The following is a 13910-nucleotide window of genomic DNA, read 5'->3' on the forward strand; positions in this document are numbered from 1 at the left end:
TCTAGTTGTTTATCCTTGCACTGGCGCGCACACACACACACAGACAAACAATATGATCCTCCTAATTACTGTGGCTTTAAAGTAAATCTTGATATTTGATATAGCAAGTCTTCCCACCTAGCTCTTCATCAACATTGTCTTGGCTATTTTAGCTCTTTGTCTTTTCTTATAATTTTTATAATCAGCTTGCCAATTTACACACACACAGACAACCCATGCACACATAAACAGGTTGGGATCTTGACTGGGGTTACACTGGATCTATAAATCAATTTGGAAGAATTGGCCACTTTAGAATACTGAGTTTTTCAATTCATGAACATAGTATAACTCTACAATTACTTAGGTTTCTTAAAATTTATCTTAAAGATATTTTATAATTTTCTTTATATAAATTTTGCACATTTTTCAATAGATTCATTTGATGTTACAATAAATGGTATTTAAAAACATTTCACACCCTGTTTGTTGTTGGTATAGAGAAATGCAGTTGGTTTTTGTATACCAACTTTAATCTAGTAACTATGCTAAACTTTTATTATTCTCATAATACACAGATTTTTTTGGACTTTCTAAGTACCTAATAAAAAAAAAATAATGACCTGCAAATAATTATATTTATGTTTCTTTCTTGTTTTCTAACTCTTTTTCTTGCTTTACTGCACCGTTTTTTTTTTTTTTCTAGGATCTCCAATACAATGTTAAATATAAGTGGAGATGGTGGACATCCCTTTTATGTTCCCATTCTCAAAGGAAAAGTTTTCATCAATCAATGCATCTTTTTTTTCCCCCAAATTTGATGTCTTCTTTGATCTATGATTAGTTTAGAAGTACATTTCCAAATTTCAAGAAATATGAGAGTTTTCAGAGTATCTTTAATTACTGACTTCTAGCTTAATTGCGTCTTGGTCAGATTACATACTCTGTGTGATTTCAGTTGTTGACATTTATTGAAACTTGATTTGTGGCCCATTTGTAATCAATTTTGGCAATGTTCTCTATGTGCTTGGATACAATGTGTAAGCTGCAGGCATATGTTGCAGTGTTCTATATACCCATTAAGTCCATTTGTTGATCATGTTGTTAAATTTTATCTATTCTTACTAATTTTTATGTGCTTATTCTATGTGTTACAGAAAGAGAGTGTTAATTTTAACTCTGATTATAGATTTGTCTATTTTCCCTGTAGTTCTTTAATGTTTGCTTTACCCATCTATCTGTTTGTCATACTGTGATGGCTTATGTGTTGCTATGATGCTGGAAGCTAAGCCACAAGTATTTTAAATACTAGCAGGGTCATCCACGGTGGACAGGTTTTAGTGGAGCTTCCAGAGGAAGACGAACTTGGGAGAAAGGCCTGGGGATTTACTTCCAAAAACAGGCCAACAAAAACCTTATAGATCACAACAGAACATGGTTCAACTCACTGTTTTGAACACATTATCAGGAGGGATCAACTGCTAGAGGAAGACATCATGTCTGGTGACGTAGGGGCCAAGGACGGTGAAGGAGACCTTCAGTAAGATGAACTGGCCCAGTGGCTGCAGTGATAAACTCAAACGTGCCAGCAGTTGTGAGGATGCTGCAGGGCCGAGCAAGGTTGCATTCTGTCGTACATGTTACTGTGAGTAGGAGTCAACTCAACAGTGTCTATCTATTTATCAATCTATCTATCGCCACCTACCTATCTATTAATTACAACAAACTTAGAATTGTTGCAAATATTTGAAGAAATAAACCAATTCTTTTTGGAAAGTGAGTTTATTTAATTTTGGCAATCCTTTTTTGCCTTAAAATCTATTTTGTCCATTTCTTTGTAATCTATGGTACATTTTCTCCCATTTTTTTATGCTCAATCTTTCCTTAGATGCGTTTTAGATGTGTCCTTTATAAAAATATATATGGTTACTGTTTTGTGCTTTGGTTTATATTTTCACACAGTCTTACGATCTTAGAGTTTTAATTGGAGCATTGAGTCTCATTTGTATTTAATGCAATTACTTATGCATTGAGTTTAAATTCATTATTAGAGTTACGAAAATTAGAAGACAGCATTTACTTCTGAGGTTTATGGAAGGAATGGCCAATCAGGTAGAGTTATCAGCTAGAGAACAGGTCTAAAACTACTCTTTGAGGGGCTAAAAAAGTATGCAATTTCTTTTTTATCCTCACAACATTAGCATAGAACTTACACAACAGACAGATAATAAATGTTTATTGATTAACTTTATAAGTGTAAGGTCTCTATTTTTGACTGTGTCTAAGAATACTCCCTACAGCTAATAAAGTTTACCAATTTTTTTAAACTAAAGGGTCTCAGAGAGAGAAACCGGCTATATTCATTAGGTCAGGGTAGTAGAAATACACTGAGAAAATGAATATTTTGTAACTCCTGCCCAGAGGATCAGAAACCGGAGAGATATAACAACTGAGGCATTAGAAGTATAGTTTTTTAAAAAACTAAGGTCTAGAACAAACATCAATATTTTCATTTTTCAAAATAATCTGGGGGAAGGATCCAAACCCATTAATGCTCAAATATCCAAAATTCAAATCAACAGTAGAAGCCCCACTCAACTGGGAAATACAAACATGGTACTACCTCATTTTTCTGTGCCATGACTTGAATTAGTGAAAATTTTGAAGACAAAGAAATGTTCCTTTCAGCGCATATATTCTCCCATTTATTCACAATCAGCTGGCGAAATTCTGCTGTTAACACTCCACTGTAGACAATGCACGCTGCTGAAATAAGTATGTCACCCAAAATTCCTCTCAGCTTCTTGTCTATTTGATTGATAGTTTCTTGCCATCGAATCTAAATGTTAAAACGAAAATTAGTTATTGATGTTTGATATAAAACCTAATGAGACATTTTAGGAAATTAATGATAGCCAAGTTTAATCTGTTGTTGCTATTCTCAAGTTGTAGTTGTGTGAAAGTTAATAATGGATAATGTTTAAAAATGAACTACTTCTGAGGAGAACGCTATTGCCATTCCCGGATTTGTCAATGGTGTCGTATTTCCTAAGATAGATAGACAACCATTTCAAGTCCTTTGTGTAATAAAGAAGGATAATTTTTTTTAAAAGATGAATTCATTATATTATTAATGGTGCTCAATAATAATAATAATCAACATTTATTAACTCCTTACTTATTTGCTGGACACTTGCATTTCAAAATCTCATTTGATGTCTTTAGTAGCTCTGTTAAGTAAATGCTATTTTCATTTTAAGATGAAGAAATTGAAGCTCAGAGAAGTTAAGCAACTTGCTCAAGATTACAAAGCTTCTGAGGGGTGTAGCTGGAACTTGAACCCAATTCTCTGGCTCCAGAGCCCCTGTTCTAAGCTGCTGTGTTGTATTGCCTCCCTCTTCAACCATGTATGTGCTCGACTGGTCAATGAATAAAGAACGTTGAGCAAGAGCCCTCTCTTCTGGAAGCTTAAAATCTGGGATAATACTGATGGTCCACTGCCTCTTGACATATGCTTGGCTCTCAGGGACATCAATCAACTTCTGAGGGCTGTGATCTCTCTTTGATTGGCTTGATTTCATAACCTCCTACTCCTGTCCTGTACAAGAGTCTTCCATGATATGTATTTATTTAAACAATCAAACCAAATTAAAATTATCTTGAGAATTTTGTAACATCCCTTGAGAAAGGTAAGGTGTGGCTAAGCCAAGATTTGAGTCAGCTCACTAGGGATTCAAGTACAAGTGGGTTAGTTAGAGGAGAGATACAAAGATGAGATAAAAGGGGACAGAAGTTTGACAAGACCCAATAAAATTCTTTTTCTTTCCTAAGGGACATATTGACAGGGAACTGCCAGAAATTCAGGCTGGTTTCAGAAGAGGACGTGGAACCAGGGATATCATTGCTGATGTCAGATGGATCCTGGCTGAAAGCAGAGAATACCAGAAGGATGTTTACCTGTGTTTCATTGACTATGCAAAGGCATTCGACTGTGCGGATCATAACAAATTATGGATAACATTGCAAAGAATGGGAATTCCAGAACACTTAATTGTGCTCATGAGGAACCTTTACACAGATCAAGAGGCAGTTGTGTGGACAGAACAAGGGGACACTGATTGGTTTAAAGTCAGGAAAGGTGTGCGTCAGGGTTTTATTCTTTCACCATACCTATTCAATCTGTATGCTGAGCAAATAATCCTAGAAGCTGGACTATATGAAGAAGAACAGGGTTATCAGGATTGGAAGAAGACTCTTTAACAGTCTGTGTTATGCAGATAACACAACCTTGCTTGCTGAAAGTGAAGAGGACTTGAAGCACTTACTAATGAAGATCAAAGACCACAGCCTTCAGTATGGATTGCACCTCAACATAAAGAAAACAAAAATCCTCACAACTGGGCCAATGAGCAACATCATGATAAATGGAGAAAAGATTGAAGTTGTCAAGGATTTCATTTTACTTGAATCCACAATCAGCAGCCATGGAAGCAGCAGTCATCAAAAGACGCATTGCATCGGGTAAATCTGCCACAAAGGACCTCTTTAAAGTGTTGATGAGCAAAGATGTCACCATGAAGACTAAGGTGTGCCTGACCCAAGCCATGATATTTTCAATCGCATCATATGCATGTGAAAGCTGGACAATGAATAAGGAAGACCGAAGAAGAATTGACGCCTTTGAATTGTGGCATTGCGAAGAATATTGAATATACCATGGACTGCCAAAAGAACGACCAAATGTGCCTTAGAAGAAGTACAACCAGGATGTTCCTTAGAAGCAAGGATGGAGAGACTGCGTCTTACATACTTTGGACACATTGTCAGGAGGGATCAGTCCCTGGAAATCATGCTTGGCAGAGTACAGGGTCATTGGAAATGAGGAAGACCCTCAACGAGGTGGATTGACAGTGGCTGCAACAATGAGCTCAAGCATGACAACGATTGTAAGGATGGTGCAGGACCGGGCAGTGTTTCGTTCTGTTGTGCACAGGGTCACTATGAGTTGGAACCTACTCGACGGCACCTAACAACAACAACAGCAACAAGGACATTGCCTCCCTTTTGGCCTTACCCATGCTTTATACGCTCAGCTTGGGTTGCTTCTGTGCTAGAAACGGAAAACTCAGGAAATGCTTATTGAAAGGTTTGCTCAGGCCCTTAAACAAAAACGTGCTGAGGTCTTATGAACAAGAGTAAACAAACTTTGATGTCTACAGTCTGTGGAAACCCTGGTTGCACAGTGGTTAAGAGTTATAGCTGCTAACCAAAAGGTCAGCAGTTTGCATCCACCAGGCACTCCTTGAAAACCCTATGGAACTGACTCCATGGCAACAGTTTTGGTTATCTTTCTGTAGTCTGTTATCTCTGCATTTATTTTATCTGAATAGGACGGTCTAATAATCTTAACGAACTGGATAGTAAGAGCTTTAGGAGGCATATGATGCAGGCTGCAGTGAGAATCATCTTGGAGTTCTGAAGTCGGTGTAAACCAAGGAAAGTCATGCCTTTTCATCTTCCAGGGCAGTTAGCAAGACAGAAGCACACTGCAAGCGCTTGGTGGCTAGTCTTCTCCGATTTGCTAATAGCTCTTTTTCAGCAACAACATCTTTGTAGGTTGCTTGCAAAGACAGCAGATGTTCTTCAATCTGAAAGATAATTAATTTGTTATTGAGACAAAATCTTATTTTCATTTTACCTTGAGAGTTTATCTGTCATTTATATAAATAGAAGGTATAACCACTTCATTTTTACATCCTGAAAAATCATCCTGGAAAGATGGAGTCTATTACAATAAAAATACACACTGCCATAAACCAGAGACTACATCAGCCTGAGACCAGAAGAATTAGATTGTACCCAGCTACAACCGGTGACTGCCCTGACAGGGACATAACAGGGAACCCCTGAGGGAGCAGGAGAGCAGTGGGATGCAGACCTCAAATTCTCATAAAAAGACCAGTCTTAACGGTCTGACTTAGACTAGAAGGACCCCGGAGGACATGGTCCCCAGACCTTCTGTTAGCCCAAGACAGGAACAATTCCCAAAGCCAACTCTTCAGACAGGGATTGGATGGGACTATAGGATAAAAAATGATACTGGTGAAGAGTGAGCTTCTTGGATCCAGTAGGCAAAGGAGACTATGTGGGCAGCTCCTGTCTGGAGGGGAGATGGGAGGGTGGAGGTGGTCAGAAGCTGGCTGAATGGACATGGAAATAGAGGATGGGGGGAAGGAGTTTGCTGTCTCATTGAGGGGAGAGCAACTAGGAGTATATAGCAAGGTATATATTAATTTTTGTATGAGAGATTGACTTGATTTGTAAACTTCCACTTGAAGCACAATAAAAATAAAAAAAAAATTTACACATTGTAGTAATTAAATGATTCCTTGATAGGGCCGCTATGAGTCAGAATCGACTTGATGGCAACGGGTTTAATTTTTTTTTTGTTTTGATAGTAAAGTTTGTTTTTTAAAAGTGACCTTCCTTCCCCAGCAGACTTTCTTGTAACCCTGGGATTTGAAGATTTATCATTCTCTGATTATTTTTCACACAGAAAATTTTGTATCATATCCAGGTTATTTCTCTAAGAAAATGGTTGAACTTTTTAACCCCAGATACACTGAGCAGACCAGAGGAAATGATGAGTTTTGAAGCTAGGCTGATAGGATGAACGGGCTGTTAAACTATCCCTCGATGTCAGTGGAAAACATCAGCTGTTTTCATAAATATCTGATAGTTTTCTTTAATTCCGATTATCTTGATAACATCCCGTCTCAAAAACAGCTGGTGAATACTTCAAGAAATCGTTGCCCAAGTGTATGGTTTAAAGTCAATAAAAGCCTCCATGATTTAACCCCAACCTTCCCCCCAATTCATCTCGTATTACTCCTTTCAATAATATTACTTTTCAGCCAGATTGGTTTATTCCATGTCTCCTAAACATCCCTTGAATTTTCTTATTTCTGGAATTTGGCTCACATCCTTCCTTATGCCTGGACTGTACTCTCTCATTAACCAAATCCATTGCTGTTGTGTTGATTCCAACTCATAGCAACCCTAAAGGACAGAGTAGAACTGCCCAAGGAGCAGCTGGTGGATTTGAACTGCCAACCTTTTGATTAGCAGCCAAGATCTTAACCACTGTGCTGCCATATTGTTGTGAAATGAGACAGGTAGAAGAGAGTAGTGAAGGCGAATTCTGTAACAGCTGAGTGGGTACACTGTTCATGTCTATAGAATATGTAGGGCCAGAAGGACTCTCCTAACATTTAATAGATGAGTTCCATCTGGAAGTTAGAGGGCAGGTGATAGAAGGCAGGGGAGTTCATAAATGGAGAACCTTGAACAAACAGTTCTCCGCAGATGCATAGGATATGTATGGCAGGCAGAAGATGAGCATCAGGCAGGTAGGCAAACTGTGAAAACAAGAGGACTTCTTTGAAGAACAGAGCAGTTCTTATGTTTTTGTCTGCTTCATTACCCACCTCCCCTGCCTTTTAAAAAATTCTTTTGAGGGAACCCCTTCCCTGCTACTCATGATCTTGTCAGGGCTCTCAATCTTTGTGCTCCAGCCCTTGCTGTAGGTATTGACATGTGACTCAGACTGGCCAATCATAGTGCTCTATCTAGCTGGCATGGAATTATTTCATTTGAGCTTGGAAGACTCCAGGGCTTGGTGCTGGTTAAAGTCTTCACCAAAAAGCAAACCTGTTGCCATCAAGTTGTATGGATTCTGACTCATAGCGACCCTATAGGACAGAGTAGAACTGCTCCCTAGGGTTTCCAAGGAGTGGCTGGTGGATGTGAACTGCTGACCTTTTGGTTAGCAGCAGTAGCACACCGTGGCTCTTAACCACGGCGCCGCCAGGGCCCCAGAGTCTTCACGGTGTGTTCAAATTGTCCAAGGTGCATCTGGAAAGTCACCCCAGAGACAGATGAGTCTGCACCTCACCATGAGGGTTAGTTTTTCTCAAGTCCTGGGCTCCAAGAGACTGGGGGCACAGGCATGAATTTTGGACTTGAGGAGTGAATACACAAAGGCCCCTACAGTCTTGGTAACATTGAACATCCTATTCTCTATAGAGAACACTGAGCTCCTGGGAAGTGGGAGCTGGGTAGAGGTAGACATAGAGGGTCTGATGAAGTTTTGAGACATGTTGTAGAGGGCCTTGGTTTCTGGCTCAGAGCAAGTTCACCCACTTCTTGACAGGTTATTAGGCTCAACACTAGGTATATCTTGCTATCCTGTTCCCAATAAGATGGCCGCAAAACTGCTGGGCACCATAAGTCTATCCCAGCAAGGATCTGGGTTGGGGTCCTGCTACCTTTGGAGTAGGGGCTAAGGAATAACTGCCTATACACTATCACTCACTGACTTCCTACCTCCTTGGTGCCTCATTGTTAAATGTGAGTCACAATAGTGCTCATCTCATAGAGCTGCTGTGAGGATGAAATTAACACAGGAAAGATGCTTAGAATAGTTCCTGGCACATTGTGAGTGTTCAAGAAGTTAGTTGTTCTTGTAGTGGTGGTTATCACTACTCTGGTGAAAACAATGGTGGGGCTTTGTACAAGTCTATACCCAGCAGCCAGCATGGCGCAGCACGGCTTTTCACAGCGCTCACACAGCAAGCCTCCTCTCTGAGTATTAACTGCCTAGTCATATTCTTTGATCAATGTTCCTGTTGAGCTGTTCATTTTTTACTTTGAGCATTTTGTAAATTATGAAACTATATCTGACACGTATATTGCAAATATTTTCCCTTCTTTGTTCTTTGTCTTTTGTTTATACTTTGTTTCGCATTTTTATTACATTTATTTTTTACATTTATAGTATTGTTCTGAGAAGTTCCAAGAAGGATATGCTGGTGCTTTAAATGATCCACACTGAGTTTACGGATTAATTTAGGGGAACTGGCATCTTTAGATTTCATTCAAGAACATCTTTTATTAGGTAGAGTTTTAAAGTTTGCTTTATGTTCATACTATACATCTTGTAATAAAGTTTATTCCTAGATACTTTGTATTTTTGGTTGCTAGAAATGAGATATTTTATTCCATTAAATTTTCTAACTGGTGTCTGTGTATAGGAAAGCTATTTATTTTTGGATATTAATTTTGAAAGTGTACACCTTAGCAAAATTTCTTATTGTTTGAAGTAGTGTTTCAATTCTCTCGAGTTTTCTATGCTATGTGTCTTAGTTATCTAGGGCTGCTATAGCAGAAATATTGCAATTGGATGGCTTTAACAAAGAGAAGTATATTCTTTCACAGTCTACCAGGCTTGAAGTCCAAATTCAGGGTGCCAGCTACAGGGGAAGGCTTTCTGTCATGGCTCTTGGGGAAGGTCTCTGTCATCAATCTTCCCCTGGCTGAGAAGCTTCTCAGCGCAGGAACCCTGCGTTCACAGTTAGCGCTATTCTCCTGGCTCTTGTTTCTCAGTGGTATGAGGCCCCGTCTCTCTGCTTGTTTCTCCCTTTCAGATCTCAAAAGAGATTGGCTTAAATTGTAGATTAATCTTGTAGATTGAGTCCCACCTCATTAACATAACTGCCACTAATCCTATCTCATAAAAAAACGAGAAACGCATTAACGTCATAGAGACAGGATTTATAACATGTCAGAAAATCACATCAGAAGACAGACAAACTGGTGGACAATCACACAAAACTGGGAATCATGACCTAGCCAAATTGATACACGTATTTTTGGGGGACATAATTCAATCCGTGACACCACCTAGTAAAAACCTACTATGTAACAATAACCCAAAACCACAATATTTGCAGCAAATATTAAATTTGCCTTATACTTTCCAATGAGTTATCTCGTATTTATTTCCTTTGTCTAATTACTTTGCTGAGAGCTTCCAGAACACTGTTAAATAATAATAGTGATAGTGGATATCCTTGTCATGTCTTGATTTTAATTAATTCGATGGTCATTAAACACTATTTCTTGAGTGCCTACGATGGACCAGGCATGGTGCTAAGCTCTAGGGATACACTATTGAGCATTTTTTCAGACAAAAATTTCTGTCTTTGTGGAACTTATATTCTAATGAGGGAAACAAGTAATAAATATAAGAAACAAACCACATACTACGTTAGATGGTGATAAGTATTAGGAAACAGACATAGTAGTAGAATGAACGGGACTGGGAGTGTTGAGGTGTGGGGGATTGCAATTTTTAAAAGGTGGTCAGTGTAGACTTAACTGAGAAGGAGATATTTGGGCAAAGACTTGGAGAACAGGGAGGGAGCCATGTTCTCCTTCCCCCCTTAGTGGGCTTTCTGGGGGAAGAGGGCCCAAGACAGAGGGAACAAGTGAGGCAGAGGCCTAGAAGTAGGAATGTGCCCAACATGTTTGAAGGAGAGAGAGAAGGTCTTTTTGGTTGGAGTAGAGTGAGCCAAGGGAAGAGTAATGGATGAGGCCAGATGGTCTACTAGGCCCTTGCAGGCCACTGAAAGGACTTTTGCTTCTATTTTCATTAAAGTATAAATCTGATTTTCATTTTAAAAGGATCACTCTGATGTGTTGATAACAGTTTGTAGGAGACACAGGCGGAAGCTGGGAGACCAGTTAGAAGTCTCTTTCAATAATCTAGCAGGAAATGATGGTGGCTTGAACCAATGTGATCGTAGTGGAGGTAGTGAGAAGTAGCTGAAGGTAGAATTAACAGGATTTGATGAAGAACTGGATAGAGGGCAATTGTGAGAGAAAGACAGGAGTCATGGATGATTCCAAGGTTTTAGAGCAGCAGCAAGAATGGAGTTACCATTAACTTAGATGAGGACTACTATGGATGGAGTAGTGCCATGGATTGAATTATCTCCCCCCAAAAATGTGCAGTTAGGCCATGATTCCCAGTATTCTGTGGTTTTCCTCCATTTTGTGATTGTAATTTTATGTTAAGAGGATTAGGGTGGATTGTAACACCACCCTTACTCAGGTCACCTCCCTGAGCCAACGTAAAGGGAGTTTCCCTGGGATGTGGCCTGAACCACCTTTTATCTCGCAAGAGATAAAAGGAAAAGGAAGCAAGCAGAGAGTGGGGGACCTCATACCACTAAGAAAGTAGCACCAGGAGCACAGCACATCCTTTGGACTCAGGGTCCCTGTGCCTGAGAAGCTCATCGACCAGGGGAAAATTAAGGACAAGGACCTTCCTCCAGAGCCGACAAAGAGAGAAAGCTGTTCCCTGGAGCTGACACCCTGAATTTGGACTTTTAACCTACTTTACTGTGAAAAAATAAACTTCTGTTTGTTAAAGGCATCCACTTGTGGTATTTCTGTTATAGCAGTACTAGATAACTAAGACAAGTAAGTTTGGGGGTGGGTGGAAGATCAGGAATTCAGTTTTGGACATGCTGAGTTTGAGATGTCTACTAAATTTCCAAGTGGAAATGTTGAGTAGATAGATGGATATATGTCTCTCAAGTTCAGGAGAATGCCCAGTTTGGAGAAATACATGTCACTCAGGATACAGATAGTATTTAAACTATAATACAGGGTAAGATCATCAAGATATTGACTGCAGATAGAGAAGAGGTCTGAGGCCTGAACTCTGGGGTGCTCCATTGTTGTTGTTAGGAGCTGTCGAGTTGGTTCCCTATGGGCAACCCCACGGTAAGTACCATTCTCACAATCGTTATGCTTGAGCTTACTGTTGCAGCCACTGTGTCAGCCCATCTGATTGAGGGTCTTCCTCTATTTTACCAAGCATGATGTCCTTCTCCAAGGACTAGTCACTCCTGAAAATATGTCCAAACTGTGTGAGATGAAGTCTTCCTATCCTTACTTCTAAGGAGCATTTGGGCTGTACTTCTTCCAAGACAAATTTGTTCATTTTTCTGGTGGTTCATGATATATTAAATATTATTTGCCAATATCACAATTCAAATGCGTCAATTCTTCTTTGGTCTTCCTTATTCATTGTCCAGCTTTTGTATGCATATGAGATGACTGAAAATGCCATGGCCTGGGTCAGGTGTACCTTAGTCCTCAAAGTGACATCTTTGCTTTTTTTTTTTTTTAAAAAAAAAAAAAAAAACATTTTGAAAGAGGTCTCTTGTAGCAGACTTGCCCAATGCAATATGTCGTTTGATTTCTAGACTGTTGCTTCCATGGGCGTTGATTGTGGATCCAAGATTTTATGAAATCCTTGATAGCTTCAATATTTTCTCTGTTTATGATGATGTTGCTTACTGGCCCAGTTGTGAGGATTGTTTTCTTTACGTTGAGGTGTAATCCATGCTGAAATCTGTAGTCTTTGATCTTCATCAGTAATTGCTTCAAGTTCTCTTGTCTTTCTGCAAGCAAGGTTGTATCATCTGTATATTGCAGGTTGTTAATGAATCTGCTTCCAATTCTTCATATAGTCCAGCTCCTCAGATTATTTGCCCATCACACAGATTGAATATAAGTATGGTGACAGGATACAACCCTGATGCACACCTTTCCTGATTTTAAACCACACAGTATCCCCTTGTTTTGTTGAATGACTGTCTCTTGGTTCATGTACAGGTTCCTCATGAGCACAATTAAGTGTTCTGGAATTCCCATTCTTTGACATGTTTTAGTATATTCAGTGGTTTTAGCATACTCACAAGGTAGTGCAACCATCACCTGATCAATTTTAGGACATTTTATCACTCCCCCCAAAAAACCCCATACTCACAAGCATTCACGCTCCATTTTCTCCCCACCTCTCCCCAGCTCCCCCAGGTCTAGGCAACCACAAATCTACTTTCTGTCTCTATGGATTTGCCTATTCTACACATCTAATATAAATGAAACCATATAATATGTGGTCCTTTGTGACTGAATTCTTTCACTAAGGATGTTTTCAAGGTTCATCCATGTTATAGCATGTATCAGTACTTCATTCTTTCTATTGTTAAATAATTTCCCATTGTGATAACTTTTGAAATCCATGAATTTTGGTTTGTTTATGCTTTCAAGTTTTGTTTTTTTTGACTGGCTTTTAGTGACTAAGAATTTCCTGGAAAACCAGGCACATCATTCAGGTTTCCAAATTTATTTACAAAAAGTTCTATTAATTGCTATAAAAAAGTAATGAACAATTAATTATATTAAAGTAAAAAAGATTTGTTCTTGAACTCTGCCTTTCCAAGTTGAATAAGTTTTCTTTTTCTTAAAGTTCTGAAGAAAACATTTCTTTTCATCTGGGGCTACTCCATTCTCTAACTTGAGTAGGGGACAGAGTAGGGCTGGTATTCGGTGGTATACACTGATGCAGGCAGAGCAGCTGTTAAAATATTGAAGTGTTTCTGTACTGGTTGTTAAATGGTCCTGCCCCGTACCCCTGAGGGTACCTCCACTGCCACCACACAGCCCACCCCAGCCCCATACCCCTCTTCACTACCCAGCTGGAGGCCTCCAGGACCCTGCTCCTGCCCCATGAGGTGTCTATTCTGCTTCGTGGGTGCTTGTGTCACACTAGTTGCTAAATATTTTGAATATCATTCCCAGACAGAGATGTTTTACAGTGTGGGAGTTAAGCACATGGGTTTCAGGCTGGACAGACCCAGTTAGAACACGGGTGCCACCACTGAGTAGCTCGACATCTTAAGCAAATTACTCAGTCTTTCTAATTTAGTTTTCTCATTTGTAAACATCTACCCTTCAGGGTTGTTTTGAAGATGAAATGAGATAATGTACAAAAAATACTAGCATAGTGCTTGGAACGTAGTATGTGCTCAATAAAAGTTATTATCAGCACATATCTAAGTAAAAACATATATACCATAAGCTGCAATGAAATATTAGCAATAAAATGAAGTATCAATACAAAGTAAATTCATTTAAAAATTGTTGTGAATTTCCTATGAAAATGTTTCATATTTTTCATATATCTGATTGGTAAGAAGGCCCATGAGGACAGGCAGGTAACATAAATACTTGAA

At 39.1% G+C, this 13910-nt stretch overlaps 1 protein-coding gene across 1 annotated transcript in view; it reads right to left on the reverse strand.

Annotated features, from left to right (window-relative positions):
- Window positions 1-13910, reverse strand: part of DNAH14 (dynein axonemal heavy chain 14) — a 362094-nt gene that overhangs the window by 72109 nt on the left and 276075 nt on the right. The window contains exons 64-65 of the mRNA XM_064276952.1: window positions 5487-5627; window positions 2603-2818 (exon numbers count right to left, since the gene is read on the reverse strand). Coding sequence (XP_064133022.1) covers window positions 2603-2818; window positions 5487-5627 — 357 coding nt within the window. The remainder of the gene's footprint in view (window positions 1-2602; window positions 2819-5486; window positions 5628-13910) is intronic.

The sequence above is a fragment of the Loxodonta africana genome, chromosome 25, assembly GCF_030014295.1.
Source record: "Loxodonta africana isolate mLoxAfr1 chromosome 25, mLoxAfr1.hap2, whole genome shotgun sequence".
NCBI classification, from domain to species: domain Eukaryota; kingdom Metazoa; phylum Chordata; class Mammalia; order Proboscidea; family Elephantidae; genus Loxodonta; species Loxodonta africana.